Source organism: Oncorhynchus clarkii, chromosome 13 (assembly GCF_045791955.1).
Source record: "Oncorhynchus clarkii lewisi isolate Uvic-CL-2024 chromosome 13, UVic_Ocla_1.0, whole genome shotgun sequence".
NCBI classification, from domain to species: domain Eukaryota; kingdom Metazoa; phylum Chordata; class Actinopteri; order Salmoniformes; family Salmonidae; genus Oncorhynchus; species Oncorhynchus clarkii.
Window position 1 is genome coordinate 47,014,519 of NC_092159.1, and position 26,592 is coordinate 47,041,110.

Consider the following 26,592-nt stretch of genomic DNA (forward strand, 5'->3'; position numbering starts at 1 on the left):
TTCCATCTCAGGGCACAAAGTGCACTCTTGTGTGCTTTGGCAGGTCTTTAAAATTTAAAGGTGAGCTGAGTGATTGATCATCATGTCTCACTCAGTGCTGTCATGATAATCAAGCACAAGCCATAGCCCCCCAGGGATTAGACATGTTGCCACTAATTGGCCATCCTAATGACTTTAGTTTGATAACATCTCTGTAGTAAAATCAGGCCACCTGGGCTCAACTGCTTCCATCATCTCTACCCTTTACGCCAACCATGTCGAAGTGTGAAAAATAATTGTGTTGGTCAATATGCAGTATTTCCAGGAACTGACCATTAACTGTCACTGTGGCAGACCCTCTTGTCCAGTTCTTCCATGTTCTTCATGGATGAGCAATATTTCCATCAATGCCTGTGTGCATTCCTTCTAAAAGAGAGAGCTACTGAATGCCGAGTGTCAGTGGTATGGTGTGAGGGGCCACTAAGGGGGACAATGCAGATGTTGGACCTTCCAGCGTAGAGAGGTCAGAGTTTCCATTCAGTTCCTATAGCTGAGGAAGGAACTGAGACAGGTGCTGCTTCCACTGCAGATGAACCCCAGCCCCAGGGTTGTTCATCACTGCATCCTGTTTAAACCTCCTCCCTCACCGCCTCCAATGTGTGTCTCAATAAAAACAAATCACACATGCTAGAAGTCCTCGTGTTGAAACAGTTGTCTGTCTCAACCTGTCAGCTCTGCTCAGACGGAGTCTTTATACGCTCTTTATCTGCACTCTCGCTTGTTTATTTATATGTTAGCATTACGCCGAGGTGACGGGTTGCTATGGAAGAACATCAGGGCCGTTGGCTGAATCAGTCCTCCCAATATGAGAAGGTTGCATTTTTTTTCATACTGTTTCTGTCTTTTCACCCCAGCTCAAGTCATCAAAAGCATTCCGGAAACTCGTAAAATGATTCATCATCTGGATAGCTCGTTCCAAAAGGCCTTTGTTGTTTTTTCTCCCTCATCAAAATAGCAGCTGCTCCAGCAATGTGCAATCGAAATATTTATTGTAGGAAAATGTTGAGTATGTCTGGGGCTTGAAGCTAAGAGCATATGGGTGACTGATCTAACGGGAGTGCCCCACAGAAGACGTTCAGGGGCGTTTGTACCATTAAAGTCACGCAGTATGTATCAACAGCCCAGATGCACAGTTGGATCTTAATTCTGTGACAAATCGCTTGGTCCACAGAAATGGAGGCAAATTACAAGTAGTGTTTCGAGGCATGTCTGCTGATTTTTGCATGTTTTTGGCACCAAAATGTATAACATATGCGTTTCTCTATTAAACCAGATATTTGTGACAATGATGTATTAGAACTTCATAAGAGTAATGTAGGAGTGATTTTCAGCCGGTTGTGATGGCAACATATTGTATCATCCACTTAAAGCTATTGCTATAATTCTTAATGAGCCAAACAGTGACTTCCATGTCCCTCACATTGATGCCGATATGCTGTAATACCATAGGTTCTCATCCTTAATAAAACATGACCATTGATTCATTATGCTTTCATAAGTCAGGCATGCTATTAGTCACTTGTCATTTTTATTGATTAAGTTAAATAGTTACTTGACTTAACTATGACTTCATATATTACATTGCGATTTGGATATTTTGGGGGGAATGAGTGGGAACACTGATTTCATAAGTGCTTTATGAATGTTAATTAATAATTGTGACTCATTTTCTGAAGCTTCACCCACACACCAGGCAGGTGTTATGCAAGTATTATGCAGGCATCATGTAGGCTCTGTAACAAGCACTTTGAATGAAATGTCACAAGTTTATTTTACTCTAATTTCAACTAAAACCGTTTATTGGTCTAACTTCACATGATCCCAGGATTTGTTTGTACCAGCACATTGAAACAAATGCTGTTTAACAAACTGCATAGGTCATAAAATGTCCTATAAACATGTGCAAAGTATATACCTATTCTAATTGGGAAATCACTAGGTTCCTTAGGTCATGGCCAAACAAGACTTCAATAAACCAGACTTCAATAAACAAGACTTAAATCTCTGTAGTCTGTAGTCTCTCACAGTTAGACCTGATGCCCAGCCACCGCACCGGGAGGTTTACAGTAACCAATGTGGTAGTCTCTCACAGTTAGACCTGATGCCCAGCCACCGCACTGGGAGGTTTACAGTAACCAATGTGGTAGTTTCTCACAATTCGACCTGATGCACAGCCACCGCACCGGGAGGTTTACAGTAACCAATGTGGTAGTTTCTCACAATTCGACCTGATGCCCAGCCACCGCACCGGGAGGTTTACAGTAACCAATGTGGTAGTCTCTCACAGTTAGACCTGATGCCCAGCCACCGCACCGGGAGGTTTACAGTAACCAATGTGGTAGTTTCTCACAATTCGACCTGATGCCCAGCCACCGCACTGGGAGGTTTACAGTAACCAATGTGGTAGTCTCTCACAGTTAGACCTGATGCCCAGCCACCGCACCGGGAGGTTTACAGTAACCAATGTGGTAGTTTCTCACAATTCGACCTGATGCCCAGCCACCGCACCGGGAGGTTTACAGTAATCAATGTGGTAGTTTCTCACAATTCGACCTGATGCACAGCCAAACCCATCGCTCAGAAATATCAACCTATTAAAATCAAGTGTTGTCATGGAAATACGGCATTCATAGACATAAGGAACACCTATGTGAGAATGCTGTTCATTGACTACAGCTCAGCATTCAAGACCATAGTGCCCACAAAGCTCATCACTAAGCTAAGGACCCTGGGATTAAACACCTCCCTCTGCAACTGGATCCTGGACTTCCTGACAGGCCGCCCCCAGGTGGTAAGGATAGGCAACAACACGTTTGCTGCGCTGATCCTCAACACTGGGGCCCCTCAGGGGTGTGTACTTAGTCCCCTCCTGTACTCCCTGTTCACCCACGACTGCGTGGCCAAACACAACTCCAACACCATCGTTTGCTGACGACACAACAGTGGCCTGATCACCGACAACGATGAGACAGCCTATAGGGAGGAGGTCAGAGAACTGGCAGTGTGGTGACAGGACAACAACCTCTCCCTCAACGTGAGCAAGACAAAGGAGCTGATCGTGAACTACAGGAAAAGGCGGGCCGAAAAGGTCCCCATTAACATCAACAGGGCTGTAGTGGAGCAGGTCGAGAGTTTCAAGTTCCTTGGTGTCCACATCACCAACAAACTATCATGGTCCAAACACACCAAGACAGTCGTGAAGAGGGCACGACAAAACCTATTCCCCCGTAGGAGACTGAAAAGATTTGGCATGGGTCCCCAGATCCTCAAACAGTTCTACAGCTGCACCATCGAGAGCATCCTGACCGGTTGCATCACGGCCTGGTAAGGCAACTGCTCGGCATCTGACCATAAGGAGTTACAGAGGGTAGTACGTACAGCCCAGTACATCACTGGGGCCAAGCTTCCTGCCATCCAGGATCTGTATAATAGGTGGTGTCAGAGGAAAGCCCAAATTAATTATCATAGACTCCAGTCACCCAAGTCATAGACTGTTTTCTCTGCTACCACACGGCAAGCGATACCGGAGCACCAAGTCTAGGAACAAAATACTCCTTAATAGCTTCTACACCCAAGCCATAAGACTGCTGAACAATTAATCAAATGGCTTCTGGACTATTTACAATGACACACCCTCTTAACTCTTTCTTGAACTGCACTGTTAGTTAAGGGCCTGTAAGTAAGCATTTCACGGTAAGGTCTACACTTGTTGTTTTCGGCGCGTGTGACAAATAAAGTTTGATTTGATTTGGATACCTCTGAGAAAATGTGACAGGTATATGAATCTGCTCAGGGCACTGATGTTGTGTTTTCCTCAGATCACTGACAGGGTGAGGATGAGAGGCTTGTTTGGCTTGGCACACAGCATCCTCTCATAATATGGGCCACTATCATTATGGGCCTTCACTTACTGAGGGACTAATTGATCCCGGATAAACAATAATTCACTGGAATTCCTTTCCTCTTCATCCTTGAACAAGCACAGCATTCCTCTCAATACAAATCACACAACTCCTCTGTCTGCGGCCTAGGAACACAGGCAGCCGTGTACACAGAGTGTTTGGTTAACATCAGACACCTGGTGACAGGTAGGTTATGTGTGTCTGTGGCAGGGAGGTGCTGAGTCCCTGCAACAATCCAGAACCTGCTATCAATACAGGGCATGTATGGCCTTGAGATTCTCTCACAGAACACAGAATATTAATCCACCTACAGCAAACTGTGGGATGATTCATCATGTCAGCGTCTCACTATGCAGTATTACAACACTTGAAAATAAATAGATTGAAATGGTGTACCTCTAAGTATGTTCTGCAGTGCTTCGAATAACAACAAAAAGCCCCTACGTGTAGGCTACACTGCCAGGTAGGTAGCCACTGTTACGATCTCTATTATTGATGTGAAACTACAGAAATCACATTTCCTCCCGTAATTGGACAAAATGCACGTTCTTATTGAACACATGTTGAAAACTAGGGATATATTTGTTTGTTTCTTCACTTGTTGTTTTGTTGTCAGGCTTCCCAGTTGTAAACACAACAGTGTGTGTGTGATAGATGCTGTGAGGGATATTTTGGGCTAGCTCGTATAAATATAGCTTATCGGTACTTGAGGCCTTGGCACTGAGGGACAATTAGAGGAGTGATTGGAGAGCCGGCCAGGGAAGTGTGTATGAGATAGCACAGCGCTCATTAGGAGAGGCTGGGGAAGTGTGTATGAGATAGCACAGCGCTCATTAGGAGAGGCTGGGGAAGTGTGTATGAGATAGCACAGCGCTCATTAGGAGAGGCTGGGGAAGTGTGTATGAGATAGCACAGCGCTCATTAGGAGAGGCTGGGGAAGTGTGTATGAGATAGCACATCGCTCATTAGGAGAGGCTGGGGAAGTGTGTATGAGATAGCACAGCGCTCATTAGGAGAGGCTGGGGAAGTGTGTATGAGATAGCACATCGCTCATTAGGAGAGGCTGGGGAAGTGTGTATGAGATAGCACAGCGCTCATTAGGAGAGGCTGGGGAAGTGTGTATGAGATAGCACATCGCTCATTAGGAGAGGCTGGGGAAGTGTGTATGAGATAGCACAGCGCTCATTAGGAGAGGCTGGGGAAGTGTGTATGAGATAGCACAGCGCTCATTAGGAGAGGCTGGGGAAGTGTGTATGAGATAGCACATCGCTCATTAGGAGAGGCTGGGGAAGTGTGTATGAGATAGCACATCGCTCATTAGGAGAAGCTGGGGAAGTGTGTATGAGATAGCACAGCGCTCATTAGGAGAGGCTGGGGAAGTGTGTATGAGATAGCACAGCGCTCATTAGGAGAGGCTGGGGAAGTGTGTATGAGATAGCACAGCGCTCATTAGGAGAGGCTGGGGAAGTGTGTATGAGATAGCACAGCGCTCATTATGAGAGGCTGGGGAAGTGTGTATGAGATAGCACATCGCTCATTAGGAGAGGCTGGGGAAAGCCAAGGAGATAACGCTTATTAATCACATGATGCAGACATTCTCTCACACACACATAGACACCACACACAGTGGGTCACACACAGGCTGAAGCAGTATTGTATACACACAGACCGCACAAAGACGTGCTGCTTGTCAAAGTAATAGGAGATTTGGCCTATATTGCATGCAGAATGCATGTGCCCAGATACTTACCTGGTATTTCTTATCTCTCAACTTTCATCTGGCTCACTGTGAAGATTAAAGTTACAGTACCAGCATACAGGTAACTGCCAAAATAAAGGAAACACCTGAGTAAATGAGGGGTACCAAGTATATTGAAAGCAGGTGCTTCCACACAGGTGTGGTTCCTGAGTTTATTAAGCAATTAACGTCTCATGCATAACGTCTCATGCTCATGTTTAAAAAGCCCACTTACCCATCATTTTGGTTACCATGGCTAGAAGAAGAGATCTCAGTGACTTTAAAAGAGGGGTTTCAAAGGAGCATGGGGGTTTAAAATGTGTTTGTGTATGTGTGTGTGTGTGTGTGTGTGTGTGTCTCTCAGTCGCCAGATCTCAACCCAATTGAACACTTACAGGCGGTTCTGGAGAGACGTCTGAGATGCGTTTTCCACCACCGTCAACAGAAACCCAAAGGATGGAATTTCTGGTGGATGAATAGTGTAGCATCCCTCCAATAGAGTTCCAGACACTTGTAGAATATCTATCTATTCTGGTGGCTCAATGCCCTTGACACTTTATGTTGGTGTTTCCTTTATTTGGGCATTTATCTGTAGGATGTTTTCCTCTGGTTAGAACACTAAGAGCATTCCATTCCATTTCCCATTCATAAAAAATCCCATTACATTTGTACTCACACGTCCACCTAAAGTGGAGATAACATCTGGGATAAGAAGGCGGTAAAGAGCAAGGGGGAGAGAGAGGGAAGGGAGGGGGGATAGAGAAGGAGGGAGGGAGCACGCTTCAAAGCTCCGGGGATCTGGTGTTCTCTGAGTGTGCTGATCGGCCCTGGGGTTTGAGGTGTGATAAGCCCATGACAGCTGCCAAACACCTCGGTTTGTGTGTGACTGAGTGCGTTTAAGCCCCAATTTAGAGGAAGCAGCTCTGAATCCCACCCACCTGGCAACCCTGGTCCCCAATGGCAGGTGTGAGTTGGTTGGTACGTGATTGGGAGCGCTGATGAACGTGTAGCATATGTGCCCTTATCGCTCAGATCTTGTAACTATAACCTTAAGGCAGGGTGCACTGATGGAAAGATTATCCACAAATAACAAACCATGCGGGCTTCTCCTCCTCCAGCCCTATCACAGCAGTACGTGCCTGGATGAGACTAAAACAAAAAAAGCTCAAATGCAAGCCAAAAAAATGGAAGTTCTTTCACAGTGCTTTGGAAGAGAATATCACTGGAGCAGAGGTGGAAAGTCCACCCTGGCTCTAACACACAGAGAGAACTGATGAACTGATGAATGAATCACCCGATTTAATTGAGAAGTTATCCCTCATAATGTTATGACAATAAAACAACTAAGAGAGTTAGTGAAGGCTGTGAGATCTGTGGGAAAGGAAATCTCTCTCCTAACATCCCTATGGGTCAGAGGTCAAATCTATAAGCAGGTGGAGGGGAAAGGAGAGCGTGGAGTCGGACTACACCATTTTACTCATAGAAACTGGATCGCTCACAGCCTGGCCAATCCATCTGTTTTCATAACTCATTGTCTCCAAATGACATGTCTGACCAGAGGACTTTGACCCACTGATGTCATTAAAGTAACAGTAACTTTCTCAGGGTCTCCATACACTACAGTTCACTGGCTGTTATTTGGTTCCCCTCCACTAGCTTTTTGGAAATTGGAAAGTAACGTGGTCAACACCCTACCGTGATATACTGTACATGTGAATTAAATTGCTAAGTTCATCAGTTTTCAGTTCCAGCTTATGAAGCACTAGCTAAACTGCAAGGTTGCATGGTGGGAGTTTTTTCGTGTTGAGTGTTGAGGTTCAGGAGGCCAAAGTCTTCATTAAGTGGAGGCCAAAGGTGGCCAAAGTCTTCATTACTCAACACCTGTGTAAAAAGCATGCGAACGCACTGACCTCTGTGTTATTCTCCCCCTCGCCTCTCTTTCTCTCCCCCTCTCTCCATCTTTCTGCAGCCTGCCACTGTAACCTGCATGCCCGGCGCTGTCGTTTCAACATGGAGCTGTATAAGCTGTCTGGGCGGAGGAGCGGCGGAGTCTGTCTCAACTGCCGCCACAACACGGCCGGACGCCACTGCCACTACTGCAAGGAGGGCTTCTTCCGGGACATGTCCAAGGCCATCTCCCACAGGAGGGCCTGCAAAGGTACAGTTCCTGGGCTGGGTGTCTGCTGGGTGGGCTAGTCAAAATGGCTGCATGACACCCAAACCTCACACTAGTTGATATTCTGCTTCAGTTTTGGACTTTCTTGACGTATGTTGTTTGAAAACAAGTTGAATTGTTCTGCCATCATATCTACAAATTCAACAAATTATCAGCACGAAACAAGTCTTCCAACAATCTTTTGATAACTTTATTGCGTATTACTTTCCAGTACTTCACTACTATTTATTATTATGTGAGACAGGTGAAAGATAGTTGTAAAGACAAAAGCTCCCACCTTGCCAGTGTGAGTGTTGCTGACCTGTGTGACTCTGGTATTTGGAGTCTAGTGGGAATTCCATGACAACACAAGCAAAACAATGTGTGAGCTGATCCGCTGTATAGTTGAGTGGAAACAGATCTCGCTATCATCCCCCATCCCCACACACACACACACACTCACAGGTGTGAGCACCTAAGCCAGGTTTGAGTCCATGCTGTTCAGGATTAGTGTGTGAGGAGAGAAAAGCTTCACTCCCTCTGTCTCCCTGCACCGTGGGGAGAGAAGCCAGGCTGAGGCACTGAGCAAACAAGCCCCTGTCACTCACACACACTTACATGCGCACACACACGTGTCCACACACACATGCACACACACACACGTGCACGCACACACAGACACACATGCAATCACACAAACACCAGCACAAGCTGAGGCAGGTTTGAGTGAGTGGATTAATAAAAAGCATATTTTGCGCATTTACCTCAAATGCTTTAACTTCTACCTCTGTTTCTTGTCCAAGTCTTAAGTTATCTCTCTCAAATAGAGGTTACAGGTTACAGTAATAACAGCATTTCTGTGGACAGAGCCTTTGAAACAATGTAGTTGAAGTACCTTTATCACTAAAGCAGGGGAGGATCCCAACACTCGGTCCCTAGTGACCACATTTTAATCGACTTTATTTGCTTAACTTGGAGAGCTATAATGAATCGCCCTACATTTCTGTAAATTGTAACTGGGGAGGTGGAGAACTCAGAGGATTTCTCTGGGAAAAAAAGATGAGTGGCTAACGATAGAAGTGAGATCTGCCATGGAATTCAGGAGTGCAGGAGTTGTTTCAAACAGTCTCTTTGAACAAGCCAACCATTTCACCTCAGCATCAGATCCACCAACATCCCACATTACCCTGAACTGGATGACTTCTAGTCTTTCAAAAGACTTATAATACAACAATATCCTACACTCTTAGAAAAAAATAGTTATTCGGCTGTCCCAATAGGTGAACCCTTTTTGGTTACAGGTAGAACCCTCTGTGGAAAGGGTTCTACCTGGAACCAAAACGCGTTCTTCAAAGGGTTCTCCTATGGGGACAGCCGAAAAATCGTTTCATGTTCTAGATACAGTAGCACCTTTTTTTCTAAGAGTGTAATATCCTCCTTGTATGAAAGACAGAATATTGTTTCAAGTCGTTTGTTTTCCAGTCTGATTACAACATCTCAATGTGCTGTATTACACTGGGACCCAGCTAGCGCTTCAGTGACAAGTGAGTGACTCTGTGCAGACCCGCATATTGTGGTCTCCAACCACAGCCGTGGCTGCATTCCTATTGGCTCAGAGCGGGTTCTCAGAGTACCTATTCTCCAGTGCCCTTCAGCCTGGTCCACCACTAATTAGTCACAGGAACTTCAACATATTACATTTCCTACTACAGACCACAAGGGACCTTCACTCTTAACTCATACTGACTATTCCAAGTCTCTCAGAGTGAAAGTATCAACACAGTCCACCATCATATATAAAAGTCAGCCACTTACTCAGACTGTTTTGGGGTCGTTTCACAGTGGTGGCTGTCAGAGTTCACACCGAATTGGAGTTCAGGGCAAATGTAGTTCATGTTGTGCTGTTGTTCTTAACACATTTCATAGATCTTTTGCACTTCTTGAAAGTGACTAATGGTTGGGAGCATCATTATTTCACTGCACGCTGCCAGTCCAAACATTTTTACAGTCTATATTTGGGATGCAGTCAGGGGCGGGCAGAGGAGGAAGCTATGGGCAGGTTAGTGTTACAGAGGTTCTCTCCTTCCCTAATGAGCTAACCACATACAGCAACCTGTCTTAGGCTTTCTAGAGGGCTGTATCAGTAACCTGAAGGCTTCCAGCTCTGTCCCAACATTTACTCTGTTCCATACTCTGGGATCAAACCCAAACAGCCTGATTGCTGTGCTCTCCTCAGGTGACAAACTCAGCGCTTTGTGACATCAGTTAGGGCCCATGGTATTTATTGTTCAACTCAGCCAACCATCTCGCTTTGCTGTTTTTGGACAGGAAACACAATGCTGTGCCAACACAGCCAGGAGGAAGTCTGCTTTCATTCTCCAACCTGAACCCCCAAAATGGAGGATCACCACTCTCTGAAAGGTGGAGGTTACAGAATAGACCCCTCCGCCATAAAGGCCAAAACACCAGCATTGTGGAATGCCTCATGTTTTATTTCCCAGATTAACGACTTCATCCCTCATCAAGCGCAGTGTAAACACGGGTCTCGGAGCGCAGCGTGGCCCCCGGCGGCCCCCAGCTCTAACGGTTTGTTTTATTCCCAGTCCTCTCATCCACTCCGCCGTATAAGCCTTTCACCGGGCCCAGGGAGCCCACAGCAGTGGAGCAGCCACACGGTCCACTGAATTACACTCCCCCTCAACCACTCAGCAACTCTTTACCTCCACACCGCAGGGAGCTACACACACGCATAGGGAAATGAATGAACGTTTCCAGTTGGTTCCCAGTGTAGCACTCAGAACATTAAGAGCACAATGCAGTGGTGTGAGCTCAGAGGAAGAGGACTAGATGGTGGCGGACGGATTGAGTGGAGACGCAGTGGTGCATCTCTATTGTGATGTGTGGTTAGTGGCATCTCTAGAAGTAATATAAAGAAACACAAACAAGAGTTATTTTAATGTGGCTTTCAAGTACAATCCCTTACAACCCCTTAAGAAAGAGACACACATCTTTAGAATACACATGGATGTTACCCACATGCCATCGGGAGGGACAAGAGTGACCTCATGTTTTTTTTTTTTTTTTTGGTTCCACCCTGCATTAAAAAGTCATTTGGAAATGCTTTAGAAGATAATGCCCATGAAATCAACAGAAAGCAAGAGTAAGACTACAGTTTCAGTCCATGTACCGTACAGTTTAGAATCCTGTCTCTAAATTAATGGTCATATTTATTGTATTCCTGACGTAAGAACCACAATAACATTCTGGCTGGGAAAGATGGAGGACTTGATTAGAAACATGACTTTTCATTCATTCTTTTGTTTTTTTTGGCAGGATTATTGTATGCTGATTTTATTATACCTCAATAAAATGTGTCAAACAAACTTGACAAAATGTACTTATACTGCAAATTGAGTAGAAAGAGGACAGAAAAGTTTTAGTTTTTTATTTAACAAGTGACTTCTAATATTGATGAAACCCGTTGAATCCCAGCTAATAACACCCAACTCCAGCCTCTGTTGGACCACTTAAAGCTATTTTCAAATTACTCTTCAGCTACATAAAACACATACAACTCTAATGGAGAGAACTGGGCTTCCACTTCAAACACAGGCTTTATGGTAAACGTTTGGCAGAGCACATGCACAAAACTAAATTCTCACATTGAACGTGCGATCCTCCTGACTAACAACTTAAACAGACGGCTTTGATGTGTGTTCCATTCTTTCATTAATGGGGAACATTATTCAGGATATATTTGCGAGGAGCTCTTTGCCAAAAAGCTTTAGATTGTGAACTCAATCTGAGAGGAGCACAGGCTCTGCTCTGCCCGCCGTGGATCACAACGCTCCACAGAGAAAACACAAAGACTGGTCACACACGGCTCACACACACACACACACGGCTCACACACACACACACGGCTCACACACGGCTCACACACACACACACACACACACACACACACACACACACACACACACACACACACACACACACACACACACACACACACACACACACTGGTGCAGTCTCAAAGTGCTAACAGACCAGGCAGAGGAACTGTGCAGTGAATTCTAAATGTGATATTATTTGATAATGTAATAAATATACTGTTCCTCAATACTCATGCCTGATGGCAAGGCCTATAATCATTAAGGAAAAAGGGAGTAATTGTAACTTGTTTGAGGTCCCAGTCCCCATCTGTGGTGGCCTGTGAGTCACTTTAAGCTTGTTCAAAGCTTACTTTGAAGTTCAGAGAGTCAACATTGGAAGAACGAGAGGCAGAGTGAATTGAAAAGGATGCCTTACGCCTAATTGGTTTTAAACCAATACTAGTGAAGACCTAACAGATTTCATCTACATTTTGTTGATGTCGTCTCATCTCGTCTCTGTTTTCTCCTGCTCTTTCCTCCTGACAGCGTGTGATTGTCATCCAGTTGGCGCAGCCGGCAAGACCTGCAACCAAACCACCGGCCAGTGTCCCTGCAAGGACGGCGTGACCGGCATCACCTGCAACCGCTGTGCCAAGGGCTACCAGCAGAGCCGCTCTCCTATCGCCCCATGCATAAGTATGACTTGCCTCAGTACTAAGAGAAATGTCCTCAGACAGACCACACAAGTCAGCCCAACCATAGCCCAGCTAGTAACAACACTGGCCCCATCAATAGGAGTAGTCGCTGACAAGTACTCTATCGCACCAAAACCCCATGCTTGTTATGCAGGAATTCATGGCCTGGTTATTATTCCCTGTTCCTTTATTTCTTTGGATGGATATTTTACAGTTAGACCAGAGCTTAAGTAAACAGGGCATAATGTCTAAGCTAACATGGCCTTGTGAGTTGCAGCACCGTTAACAGCCCATCTCCCTATAAATCCACCCAGCCAGTCCAAGGTAATGATGACTGATATGTTTATTGGCAGTATCAGCAGCCCACAGATTCCAGCGTCTCGGCGATAAACGACACCTCATACACAAGATGGGCTAATGGGTGGCTAGCACCACCAACACAGCTGGCATGACCAGATAAGATACCTCGGATGGCTGGGACACATAGACATTTACAATTGGCCACCATTTATACAGCCGTTTGAATTGGTGACATTTCCGATAAAGTTGTATTTGGAAATTCAACAAAGCCATTGTGGAACTGGAATCAGTGTGCTTGGCCAGGATCCACAGCGATAAAATCAATCTGTGAACCCACTGGAATAGGATTTCCTTCATTTCGTTGGGAAAGTAACAAATGTAGTGTAAAAAAGATGGAGGAAATGGGGGGTCTTGAAAATTGAGCTGAAAATATTTGGTTTCTCGTATATTTTCGAGCTAATATGTTTTAGGTTTAATAGCTTAATATTACATTTTTGTAATATCAAACTTCCTGACAACTTCAATTTTAACAAGGCCAGGGGCCCTGGCTCTTTGTACCTTACAATACAGCATGTCACGAATACAAGAGAGTGAAACTCAAATGGGAAACTGGCTATTAATGTGTATTCCAAGTACAATCTCTGTGTCCTAATCATCAATAACATGACAACCTATTAAGGCATACCTGAGAGTATATCACCAATGCTCTGAGGTTCATTTAAGCCCCAAGGAAGGCGAGCAGGAAATTGAACTGAGACGTTCTAACAACTTTGCTCCTTTTTTCCACATATGAAGCTGTCAAACTGAGTAGTGATGTGAAATGTCATTATGTTTGTGCTGTGGTTTCTCTGTTACAGAGATTCCAGTTGCATCGCCCACCTCCACCTATACCAGCTCTGAAGAGCCCTTAGGTGAGTTTGTGACACTGCTGAGCCATGTGGTATCCACAGGGTATGGCAATTATTAAAGCATAGCATAACAAATGTATTGTATTTTAGTACGAGCACAATTCATATCATTCCACAGTTTCTATTTTTTATGTTTTTCTATTTCTACATATTATTTGGGTTCAAGGCCACCTTCATAATTGTAGTATTTTAAGGGCCACCTTCATAATTGTAGTATTTTAAGGGCCACCTTCATAATTGTAGTATTTTAAGGGCCACCTTCATAATTGTAGTATTTTAAGGGCCACCTTCATAATTGCAGTATTTTAAGGGCCACCTTCATAATTGCAGTATTTTAAGGGCCACCTTCATAATTGTAGTATTTTAATGGTCACCTTCCTAATTGTAGTATTTTAAGGGTCACCTTCATTATTGTAGTATTTTAAGGGTCACCTTCCTAATTGTAGTATTTTAATGGTCACCTTCATAATTGCAGTATTTTAAGGGCCACCTTCCTAATTGTAGTATTTTAATGGTCATCTTCCTAATTGTAGTATTTTAAGGGTCACCTTCATAATTGTAGTATTTTAAGGGTCACCTTCCTAATTGTAGTATTTTAATGGTCACCTTCATAATTGTAGTATTTTAATGGTCACCTTCCTAATTGTAGTATTTTAAGGGTCACCTTCATAATTGTAGTATTTTAATGGTCACCTTCCTAATTGTAGTATTTTAAGGGTCACCTTCATAATTGTAGTATTTTAAGGACCACCTTCAACATTGTAGTATTTTAAGGTTCACCTTCCATAATTGCAGTATTTAAGTGGATGTCTCTGTGTCAGGAGATGTTAAATCCAGGTTTTTGGTCAGCTCTCTCTCCCCGGCCTCCCATTATGTATTCCCACTCAGCCTCCAGCCCATAATCTGATTGCATGCCTCATTTGCACCAATTTGTTTTCCAATCATCTCTCGCTGCGCTGAGAGGGAAGAGAACCCTTCCCTTGCTCCTTTATTTACAGCCCTATTGTTGAAATGCACAGCTCTGAGTCTGCGTGCTATAGTGCAACACTGATTTGAAGTGACATACCACTGTAACATTTAGCTCATACTTTCAGTCACTGCTTAGTCCAAGCTTGTGGGGTAGATCCCCTGGCATGCGTATGAGGAGAAAAGGAGAGGCCTGGAGCAACATATTGGTCTCTAAAACCTGTTGCCTAAGCCAAATTGTTTTTGGTCCAACTTCTACTCAAATGGATACTTGCATGCCAGCAGATACCCATAGACTGACAGTCATTGCTCTAATGCTAGTTAGCAATGGCTCGCGAAACTGCCTCTAACTTCCTTCTTACTGGACACAGAGACATCATTTGACTCTGGGGAAGTAGAAAAAGGGCCTCATTGCCCAAATCCCGAAGTATTCCTTTAAATTGCCATGTATCTAAAACATATAGGTTCTGTCACTTTTGATAATTAACATGGGACTAACAGTGTGGCTCCACATATTTCACTGAGCTTAATGGCCAACCTGCTACATATGTTGGCGACCAGCTGCAATGGGGTTTGGAGTCTTGTCAGGAACCCCACACAGACACCACCCTCCAAATTAAGAGTGGTGTGGTCCCCAGGGACCCTGGAGAATGGCGGTGGCCCCGCTAGAGAGGCCACACAAAGGGGACGTTTGTCCTCCCAGCGGGGGCCGGGGCCTTAATGAGAGCTGTGGGTGTGATGGCCAGTCCTGGGATTGTGCTGCTGGGCTAATGGGCAATGCCAGCTATCAAAGGGAGGTACGATGAAGGCCTCCAGGGAACAGGGGGAGACAAATGGGCCCCCGCCCTAGCCACATTTAAATGGAAATCAGGCGTGGTCGATATGGACTCGTCAAATTATTTTACTTTGGGATTTCCCTTCACTTTTTCATTTCTACACCCCCCCGAAAGCTGCCAGGCGTTTCACTAGAAATGTTTTCTCCACATACATGCACTTTCTCCCCATCCCCCTGCCTCCGCCCCAATCCGCCTTTTTGGGGGGAGTACGTTTTTTTCTCGCTCCGCTGTTACCCGGGCAACCTCATTCACACAGAGTATAAAGGGAAAGAAAGGGGAGGACTGGACAGAGGGCTGGAAGAAATAATGAAGTTTGTCCATATTCAGGCAAGCTGAAAGGTCCCATCTCTCCTAACTGCTCCCCCTTTCCCCCTGGCCGACTAGCCCCCCCCCCCCCCCCCCCCCCCCCATAAAAGAGCATGGGGCTTATTACACTGGGAGGGGGAGCAAAACCAGGAGATGTTCTGGTTCCAATTTGTGTCAGTCAGTGGAAAAGTGGGAACAAACCATTTCCATTTTCAGTTTGGCCTCTCGTCCCAGACCCATCTCCCCCATTACAAAAGGTGCCTGGCACCCTGACAACACGACGGTCGGCGGACATCGATAAAGCCTCTTGGCACGCCTGCGAGCCCAGGTCAACACAGCCTGGTGTCAAAGGGAGAGCACCAGACCCGAAAGCAATTCATCATAACTATGAGCTCTTTCTGGCCACTGGTTTGTAACAGGCTCCTCTCAGAGGCCACAGAGAGATCGGCCACAGAGAGATTGGCCCCGGCCAACGTGAGAGTATTCTCTTTCTTGCCTCAAGTGGGTTGGGTACTGTTTAGGCCCCTGCTAATTTTTGTTAGGCTACTAGCTAATTTCCCTCAGTGACCTCCTTTTGTGAGTGACCTTCCCAACCCTGAGTGCTGACACAATGGATGCCAGAACTCTGACAGGCTAGAGATTCTGTGTGGAGAGGTTGGAGGAAGAGAGTGGGAGTGAGCTGACAATAGGATATGTGTAAAGGCGCCCACATGCTTCCCATCCTAAACTGCTCCAAACAGTTTGTTAGTATATAGTGTACAAAACCATAGGCTGACCAGTTGAATCCAGGTGAAAGCTATGATCCCTTATTGATGTCCCCTGTTAAATCCACTTCCAATCAGTTTTTGTGCACTCAGTGTATTATGACATTTTGTGATGTTTTTGTTTGTTTTGGTCTTCGGCAAGGTTTTTATTCCGGCTATTCGTTCACACCACATTTTTTCTCGAGGCTATTGCAAGTTCGGTAGCCGAAGTCTTCGGTCTTTGGTCAACAATAGGGATTCATCAAATGATAGATGACTAATTTTCATGCACATTTTGTTCACTTGAGAAATACTAAACCAAACATCTTAGTTAGATGTAAAATTGTGTGACTCAGATCTTCTCTGCAAAAACGTCAAAATGAATGACAGATTTCTTGAGTTATCTTAGATTTATGCAAACTATTTTGAGGAAGTGGATACTGGCTATGGCGCCTCAAGATGGACAAACAGTACTATTGCCGCTTTTTCTCATTTTTCAAGCGAAGGGAGTATGTGAGCACACTTGTTCGGTTCGCCTACTAGGCGCCAGCCGAACCGAAGCATGCGGAAGCCTTAAACCTCCACCAGCTCCACAAGGACACCATAACAGCATAACATGAGACAGTATACCATAAGTACACTAAAATGGCCTGGCAATAGATGTAAGCTTTCAATCCCTTACAGTGGGGGTAGAGTGTAGACCCTTGGATGTACCTAAAAGGCTTTTATTAGATAACATAATTGAGGTCAGTCCATAAACCATGGGAGAGAGAGAATAATTCAAATCTAGATGTTTGTGATATGTTGGCTGTGCTGTAACCTAATCCACCCATTTTTTCACTCGCTTCCACAGACTGTGATTCTCACTGCAAGGCATCCAAGGGCAAGCTGAAGATCAACATGAAGAAGTACTGCAAGAAAGACTATGGTGAGTCCACTGTGCAGGAATTATATGCCCAGTCGTCGGCCAGCGGTCGAGGGTCAGATGTATTTATTAATCACAGGCATGTCCACTCCCAAGCCCCTCTCTGTGGCTTATTCACGCTCCCAGGATTAGAGTCATTGCATCAAAAGGAAATGGTCTCGGAGCTGAGCCCAGGGGACCCCACTGATGGACAGGCCAGCCAGTATTAGACTGAGGAGTGCTGCTTTATGGGAAATAAGACATGATGGAATTTAAAAAATATATATATTTCTTGAAGGTTGTGTTACAAAACCAGACAGCTTTCGACTGTGACGGTGTAAAGCACATTAACAGATGTATCCAGATGTGTCTTCATCTACCATTCCAGTAGTTAAGTGTTATATTGTAATTACTTCACCACCATGGCCTATTTATTGCTTTACCTCCCTTATCTTACCTCATTTGCTCACATTGTATATAGACCTTTTGTTTTCCTTTTTTTTCTACTGTATTATTGACTGTGTTTGTTTATTCCATTTGTAACTCTGTGTTGTTGTATGTGTCGAACTGCCATGCTTCATCTTGGCCAGGTCTCAGTTGCAAATGACAACTTGTTCTCAACTAGCCTACATGGTTAAATAAAAGTGCAATAAAAATAAAGTAAGTAAATCCAGTCTACTTACACTTTGATTAGTTAGCATGGAAAACATATATATCTATCTATCATCTGTAAGCTAGCCACACAAAACCTATGTCTCACATATCCTAACATCCCTGCACTGACATACACTCATTACTATGTGAGATTCACTGGAGGTGGGGGGAGCTGGACAGAGAGAAGAGTGTTTGCTGGGGGCATCGTCACCGCAGGGCCTCTTCTTTTATCACCAAAGACAGAGATCAGTGGCATCAGTGTCTGGGCAGAGAAACAAAGGGATTATTCAACTCTTACCTCTACATCTTGAGCTCATATCAGTTCCTCCACTCCAGCTGAAACTGTCCTCAGAGAGAGGTTGTGGGACGAGCCAGCCCCCCTGTTGGTTTGGAGAGCTGCAAAGCTCCGCTCTGCCAGGGTTTAGCTGGAACGATTTGGATTTGTTGTCCCACCTTGACGGATGTGTGTGTGTGTGAGAGTGTGTCTTAGGGGAGTACCTCATAAAGAGAGGGCTCTGAGCTTCAGAGGGCCGCAGAGCAAGCTCCCACTGCGTCCTCTCACAGTCCCTCTCAATTACAGCTAACGGACAATTTCCTCTCCCCTTCCACCTCCCTCTAATCCCTGTGGATCTGCTCACCCTGGCCCCTGTCCATGGTCTCGGGCAATCCCTGCTCTCAGCCGCCAGCCTCAGTGGGGTCCAGTTTTATTGCTCCATGGTGAAAGGCTGGTGCACCCTGGGAGCATGAAGCTTTGGCTCGGAGTTGGCCCTTAGGAATTGTCAGCAAGCCCCATATGAATAAAAATTAGCCAAATCACACAACAAATATACTCTGTCATCAATGACTCCACAGCAGTTCATCTGCATCTTAAATACTTCTGATCAAATGTGCCATGCACTGTAGATACCACAGTGTTACAGTAAGTTACAGTAAGTTCAAGCCAAATACAGGTATTTACATAGCTTGCTATTTTAGAACGGTTTCACAAATGAAATAACTTCTGTAACTTGAAGCTAAAAGGACATTTGAGTTTGATGATGGATGATGCTGGACTTGTATCATTATATTCTGAATCAGCACCACTAGATCTAAAAACAGACAAAAAAGAATGAGAAGGGTGGGGGGGTAATGTAAGAGAGACAGTAGTAGCAGTAGGGACAGTCCATGGATCCTAACATTGGCCTCCTATATAGTGTTTCATTGTGCTGTCCCACTGTGTAGCCTCCATATCTCCATATGGAGAGTGATTCCCTCGCCTCGGAGGGTTTTCCATTCCATTAATCACAGTAGTATTATGGTGCAGATCTCCTATCAGCAGATTCATGTCTGCTAACCACCGTACAAATCTCCCCAACCGCAGCAGCAGCAGCACAAACCCTGAGGCACGTCCAGCACTCTGCCAGCATTTAAGAACAGATCGTAGTCCGTATAGCCAAATACCCACATAAGTTTCCTTTATTAAAGACAATGCAAGATCTCTTAGACTTCTGGCATGAGACCTAACTGTACAGTAGGCCTATATCATATTGAATATTTTGGTCACCAATTCCTCTGTAGTTATACCCATTAAATTGGTGTTCAAATTGTTAAGCCTTTGCTTGATAGAATAGATTTGTTCATACAAGACCGTATCTGCTATAATCAGGGTTTGGGGATAGTTCACCCATATTACAAAATGACATATTGGTTTCCTTACCCTGTAAGCAGTCTATTGACAAGGAATGACTACAATCCATGCTTTGATGTAGTTTCCCTGGCACTGTTTTCTACTTTCCCTGTTCACATGACAATGTTTTAGCAATTTGTGACACAAATCCCATTCAAGTCAATGAAACTAAACCAAAGCATGGATTGCTGTGATACCTTGTCCATAGACTGCTTACAGGGTTTTTTATTTGGGCGAACTATCCCTTTAATACTTAGTTCAGTGTTCTCTCTAATGAAACACATCCAGCTGCATTGGCCACACTGCTCCGCTTCATAGCTGTCACATGTCCAAAAAGCCTCATCATCAATCATAGTTCATCAATCAAACAGAGCGACACATCAGAGACTTTAAACAAAGTTTCAATACATAAATGGCCAAATGTTCTTCTTTTCTCAATCAATATTGTGCAACACAGAGAGAGACAATAATGTGAGCTCCTTGTTTCAGTTCACCAGAAAACTGAACAGCCATCAGAATACATATTTTCATTCATTTAATCTTGCTTGTCATCCATGAAAAGAACGGACAAATCTATAAATCACAAGACTGATTCATGAAAAGCAGAAGGTTGGTTTTTCAAGAGTTCATCAAAACAGCTGAGTGCAGATGATTCTCCTTTGGCTGAGCTGGGGCTTTATGAAGAGACCAATCCTCATAGGGCTTTTCCTCTGCCTCAATCTAATTCATTTCTCAGGGCTGTCCCTGGGCCTTTGTGGGGTTCACAGTGTCTCTGTTCTTTGGGGCCATGACCCCCCTGTGTGAGTGGTGCTGCGGGCCTCCCGGGGTCGCGGGAAGAGGCCCCCTGTTTAAACACAGTGGTGCACTCTGCCGGCTCGGAGCATTCCACAGGGCGCAAACAGGTGGTAAATTAGGCCGACGCTGACGGATTGCCACCTGGAGAGAAAGAAATATGTTGTGTTTATTCATTTTTGTTTTCCATCGCGGCCGTAGCTACGGCGATGGCAGTCACAAAGGGTTATATTCGGCGCTGACACACCTCCAGCGGGGAGGACAATGAATCAAAGAGCTTTTGCAGACGTTCAGGGCCAGCGGTGAAAGGAAGGGTCACACAGCCCCGCCACCCAGCGGTCCCTGTGAGCTCACCCTGGGGGCAGCAGGGCCCAGATCAGTCACTCAGCTGATAACCAGATGGGACAGGGGCCTCAGTATTGAAATTAAACACGCTCTAATTTGATTAGAGCCCCCTTGTCGGCGGTGTGCGGGTCAAGCCCCAGCACACTGCTCAGAGAGGGGACCCAGCGGGAGGCTTGGCTGCCATTGTGTTTATTAAACCCCTCTCTTTCTCCCTCTTCCTCTCCCTCCCTCTTCCTCTCCCTCCCTCCCTCTGTGCTACCCTGCTAAGATGGTCCAAGTAGTACTGATGTACCATATTGTCTGCTAACAGAAAAACAGAAGTTTAGTTTCCTAGATCTCCATTCATGAGCTCAATTCAACACCAGCCCCATGGGCGCTTTGGACTTCATTGGGTGAGGAGCAGGACTGAAGCATTGTGCAGAGGTGTGAGGACTGAGCTGCTTGGTCTTTCCAGCTAACATCCATGATTAGTGCTACATACTTTGCTCCCGTCCTGGGCTGGAATCTCAGTCCAGTATAACAGTATTTTACTATCTGCTTAGAGAACTACCAATTTCCTGAGCGGCCCATAGAGTGACAGAGGGTTCTGCATTGGTGTCAGACAGCAGAGAGCTGAGTCTGGTCCATTCACCCGGGGAGCTTGTTAGCCAGTCGGTCAGTAAGAGCGACCCAGAGAGAAGAGGGCTATCTCTGCTGGATTCTCACGCTGCTCTTGGATGGGGCTCTGGGAGCAGAACCCGGATAGCTCATGAGGTCGGAACACATCCCGATTCTTCTGGAAGCCTCTCTGTGGCTGGGAAGATAAATAGTGGCCCACTCCACCACCCCACACACCCTTTATGTGTTTGGATGAAGGAGTAGGCTCCAGCCCAGAGACACATTGTTAATGAATGGCAGGACTGTGAGAGCGTGCTCTACTCAGCCCAACAGGCCTCCTTTCTTCTGAAATTGTGTACAATTTGCTCACACTAGCAGGGCCTCCCTTCCTGTTCTCTTAGAACGTTCCAGGCTGTTATGGGGGACAATCGATGCGGCTCGCAATAGAGAGCGTTGGCATTCAGAGAGAGAGAGAGACAAGGAGAAAAAAATACTTCCTGTGCTATTTTCAGCCACCTATATTTTTTTAACATTAGTCCACACACAAGTGCGTGTGTGTATGTGTGCACTTGTGTGTCTGCGTGTGCATGTATGCATTTTTGTGTGTGTGTATTTATTAGTGTGTTTGAAACATTTCACACCATCCACACACTGTTTCCCAAATTGGGTCAATTCGAACAATTGTGAGTGGAAACTATTCAGGTTGGTTCATTTTCCCCCTACTTTAGTCCAATCGTAAATAGCACATTCCCAACTAAACCACTTCACCTCAAGCACAGATTATCTCCTACCCCAGTGGGTTCAGTTGTTTCCCCCTTGTTGCAATGACTGAGGCGTTTTTGCAATCAGAGTGATGAAGTAATGGTAGATTTATGTGACAGAGAAATCCATGCAGGGGAGCTGCTGTAAGGGGGGGCTGTATTTCTGTCTGCTCTAAGGGGTCAAATTCTTGGGAGAAAGGATCAATGGCTACCACGTCCAGGTTGCTCTAGCCCAGGGTTCTTAAGATGTGCAGCGTCCTGCTTAACAGCTGAAAGGCCATTCTATCAAAAGCACAGGAATGGCTTTGCTTCAGAGCTTTTACCTCAAGCAGATGTGGTATTTTTTTAGTAAAGGTTGAATGCTGCACTTTCACTGTTGGACTTTCTGAGTTGAACCCAGTATACCAGCCACTTCTTTTTCTCCAGGCTTGTCAGTTGAGGAAAGGAAAGTGTTTCTAAGGATACGTCCACAGCAGTCAAACATTACAGCCAGTCTCAGGGAGGTGCTCATTCAAATGTACTCTAGCGGGCACCCATTGTCTTTATCCTGGGGAGCACTATGGCAACTGTTGCTGTAATACGGAGCATGCTAGCCAACACAACAAGGAGAGGTCAGGGGTCATGGCTGAGGGGAGGGACCAGGGGAACAATCCACACACTGGGTCAGCAATTCCTGAATCATACTCAAACATTGGAGCAGTTATTGGAGCTATAGTAAAACAGGACATTTACAGCTGAGGGCTCACCCCCAGGGCCAGTCTGGACCCCAGGAACAGAAACCCACAGGCAGCTATGGATTCCCTGCTTAGTTACCCTGTGTGTTATTAAGAGGATCTATGTTTTACTGTACATTTACTTTTAACTGGATCTCTTATACTCAAGAGTTGCTTGCTTTATTGTGACATTGTCTTATTCCCCCTTCACTCCTTCTTCTCATTGGTCATCCAGCTGTCCAAGTGCACGTCCTCAAAGGAGACAAGGCAGGGGAGTGGTGGAAGTTTACCGTGAACATCATCTCTGTCTACAAGCAAGGTGAACAACGCATCCGACGCGGTGACCAGCTCCTGTGGGTGCGTGCCAAGGACGTGGCCTGCAAGTGCCCCAAGATCAAGCTTGGCAGGAAGTACCTGCTGCTGGGCACGGATGACGACTCCCCGGGGCAGAGTGGCGTGGTGGCGGACAAGGGCAGCCTGCTCATCCCCTGGAAGGACCTGTGGGGCCGGAGACTGAGGAAGTTCCAACAGCGCGACAAGAGGGGCAAGTGTTAAGAGGAGCCAGAGAGGAGAGAAAGAGAGGGGGCTCACCTCGAGTCTGAGGAACACAGGAGGAGGAGAAAGAAAGAGGAAACACCAGAGGGAGAGAGGAAAGAGGGAGAGGTGAACTGAACAGAGAGAGAGAGAGAGAGAGAGAGAGAGGAAGTGACTGAGTGCTGCTGCTTTGAGTGGAAGAAAAAAGAGAATATTAGTTTTAGAAACATTCGTGTGAAGGAGCTCTTTTTACAGTTGTTGTTCTGTTTGTCCTTCAAGGTTTGTTTCGTTGTGGAATTGCAGAGTTTGCACCTAATATTTCAGATAAGTTACTTATTTTTTGTTTTATTCATGATACCGTTATTTTTATATTTCCAGTTCATGTCTACAGAACATCAGAAAAAAATCTACTGTTTCACATTTATGTGTTAAAAAAAATATATATATATTGTTTAAAGTTTTTTCTAGCAAGCTGAGGTGGCACGGCATGGCTTAAGGGGAATCTCTCTCATGTTTAATGAGAGGCTCCTGCTTGCCAGGCCTTGTCAAGATAAACTGTGTAAACTGCTAAGAGTGTTAACACGTTAAATTGATCATTTAAACTAGGTTTTACTGTGGTTTCGGAATATACTTGCAAAAATGGGAGAGAAAAAAACAGAAACAAAAACAAGCCAGCTATTGCCAGTTACCTTTCTTCTTTAAGAGCTCCTCATGTGGTTGTTACCTCATTATTACTGCTAACTATGTAATCAAAATGAAAGTACCATGAAGAAGTTGCTCCTCAGATACTAGCATTGGGAAAGAGTCTGTTAAATGATACATTTCCTTGCCATCCTGACAGTGTGGTTGTGACCTCAGCAAAATAAAAGTACCAGTAGGCATGATATAATTATACAATATTTTTGTATTTAGACAGCACTCTGTTCTCAACTAGAAGAACTAAAATAGATGAGTTGACCATGCACTTAATGTTTAGTCATTTAGTATTCAACAGTATTCAGAACATATAAGATATGTTCAGTGTTTAATGGCACCTTGCAGGATACAAACTAACATACTGTATGGTTCCAGAAACATCATTAAAGAACTGATGTATGTCCATTCATGATTGTTCAACCTGAGACCACACATTTCACTGTTTATGTGCTGCCTTTGGCCTTTGGTCCTGGAACCTAATGTCCACTGACTCTGTGTCATTGATTGATGCATTTGGTTTGCTATCCTGTTCACGTTTGTTAAAATACAAAGTACTGCTTGAACATCCCACTGAGCATTGACCTGTTTCTGCTGGTAAAGGACTGATCATGGGGGGGGGCATTCTGATGTCTTCAACAGTGAATCACCTCATGTAGTTTGATAAGACCTATCAAAATGAACCTACGTTTTGTTAAAATAATAAATGCATGCTGACTACTTAGCTGACTAAGCTAACCAAATTGTGGATGACAGTATGTACAGTATGTATATGCTGTATAAAGATACAGGCATTATGTTGTAAAGGAAAACCTGTGGGGTGATGAAATATCACAGGAGTCAAGCTGTGTGATCAACACACTGTGTCAGCATCTGATTCTCACTTCAAACCTAGCAGACATTCCATTTTCAAGACGTTACTTGGTACTCAAAAGGGGTGACCGGCTGTTTAAATGTTATATAGCTGTATAGTTTGTTACTATTTTTTGTTACACATTTACTAGATGTATGTCCATGTGTTATTAACCAGAGTTTTAAATACCATAGGCTTAATAAATGGGTAGACAAATGAATGAGAAAGAGGCAGATTTCTCTTGTTTACAAGTTATGCATACCCAGGAGTGTATTTCAGCAGAGAGAGGCTTATCTACAACCTGTAATAAACAGTCCCAAACATATTTGGGAAATGCATAACACACATAAATGCAAGCAGATGCACACCTGCTCACACACATACACACACACTTTTAAAAAAACATATTTGTATGGACATTTTTATTGCAATCCATTTCAAATGTTCTTGTGCCAGTGCATCCATCTCTGGTTCTACACATATCAAAGCTGTCAGTGGGTCCACTGTGTAAAGTTAGACCAGTTTTCCACACATTTGGAGAATGGTACTCAGTCATGACCAGATATCTGCTACAAAAATATATATGAATGTTGCTTGTGTTCATACTTGGGCTTGTAAATGTTGTTAGGCTTTGTCCATTGCAAAAGTTTGTGTAATGTCCTGTAATGCGTACTAATATATTATGTTTATCACAAATGAATATATTTAATGACACATGAAACAATGTGGCTTTTGTTTTTGCCTGTTTTTATTTTTGGTCACTCTTTGCTTTGGATAATAGACGGCTGTAATGAAAAAGTAAAAGACTGTAGCTATTGAACAGCCTAGTAAATCTGAAATAAAGCTCTGTAAAAGTACTTGTGGACTTTCAACTGTTTCTCATCATCTCATCTGTGTCTCATTGGTAGTTCTGTACTTCAGTGAGTCATTTGGGATTGACATGGGCTAAATGGTGTGGGCTATGGTGTGGGCTAAATGGTGTGGCCCAATAAGGCCACAGTCTGTCATTACCCTATGAGACTGCATCAGCCTCTGTCTGTTTTCCTCCTGCAATAACAGTGAATTACAGTTGGGAAAATTAAATGAAACGTTAAGAGTGGTGCAGCGGTCTAAGGCACTATAGACACCCTGGTTCAAATCCAGGCTGTATCACAACCGGCCGTGATCGGGAGTCCCATAGGGAGGCGCACAATTGGCCCAGCGTCGTACGGGTTTGGCCGGTGGAGGCCGTCATTGTAAACAAGAATGTGTTCTTAACTGACTTACCTAGTTAAATAAAGGTTGAAAAAATATATATAATAATAATCTAAACAGCACCAAGTTCCTAGTTAAAGAGGCCATTTCAGTACAGTCAGCACAGAGGGTGACTACAGAAAACAGCAATACTAAGAGTTGTTCACTGAGTAAATGTATTCAACATTTATTAGACATTACCCCCCAAGAGCTCCAGTCATTTACAACAACACAAAGTAGTTAACTCAGCAATTCCTTATCATCATTGGTTTTAGATCCCTGAACTCTATAACCTTCACAGATAATAAGTACTCGATATTAAGCTGATTATATCACTAAGCTTTTAGTTAATGCGCAGCACAGATGGAACTGTGGGGTGGAGGC

General features: G+C 44.5%; 2 protein-coding genes across 2 annotated transcripts in view; one reads left to right on the top strand and one right to left on the bottom strand.

The window, feature by feature from the left end:
• The window catches only part of LOC139364919 (netrin-1-like), a 43,059-nt gene extending 18,960 nt beyond the window's left edge, over positions 1-24,099 (top strand). The window contains exons 3-7 of the mRNA XM_071102144.1: positions 7,649-7,837; positions 12,256-12,405; positions 13,562-13,615; positions 17,317-17,391; positions 23,131-24,099. Coding sequence (XP_070958245.1) covers positions 7,649-7,837; positions 12,256-12,405; positions 13,562-13,615; positions 17,317-17,391; positions 23,131-23,450 — 788 coding nt within the window. The 3' untranslated portion in view covers positions 23,451-24,099. The remainder of the gene's footprint in view (positions 1-7,648; positions 7,838-12,255; positions 12,406-13,561; positions 13,616-17,316; positions 17,392-23,130) is intronic.
• Positions 5,691-26,592, bottom strand: part of LOC139364920 (acyl-coenzyme A thioesterase 1-like) — an 85,916-nt gene continuing 65,014 nt past the window's right edge. The window contains exon 6 of the mRNA XM_071102146.1: positions 5,691-5,765. Coding sequence (XP_070958247.1) covers positions 5,709-5,765 — 57 coding nt within the window. The 3' untranslated portion in view covers positions 5,691-5,708. The remainder of the gene's footprint in view (positions 5,766-26,592) is intronic.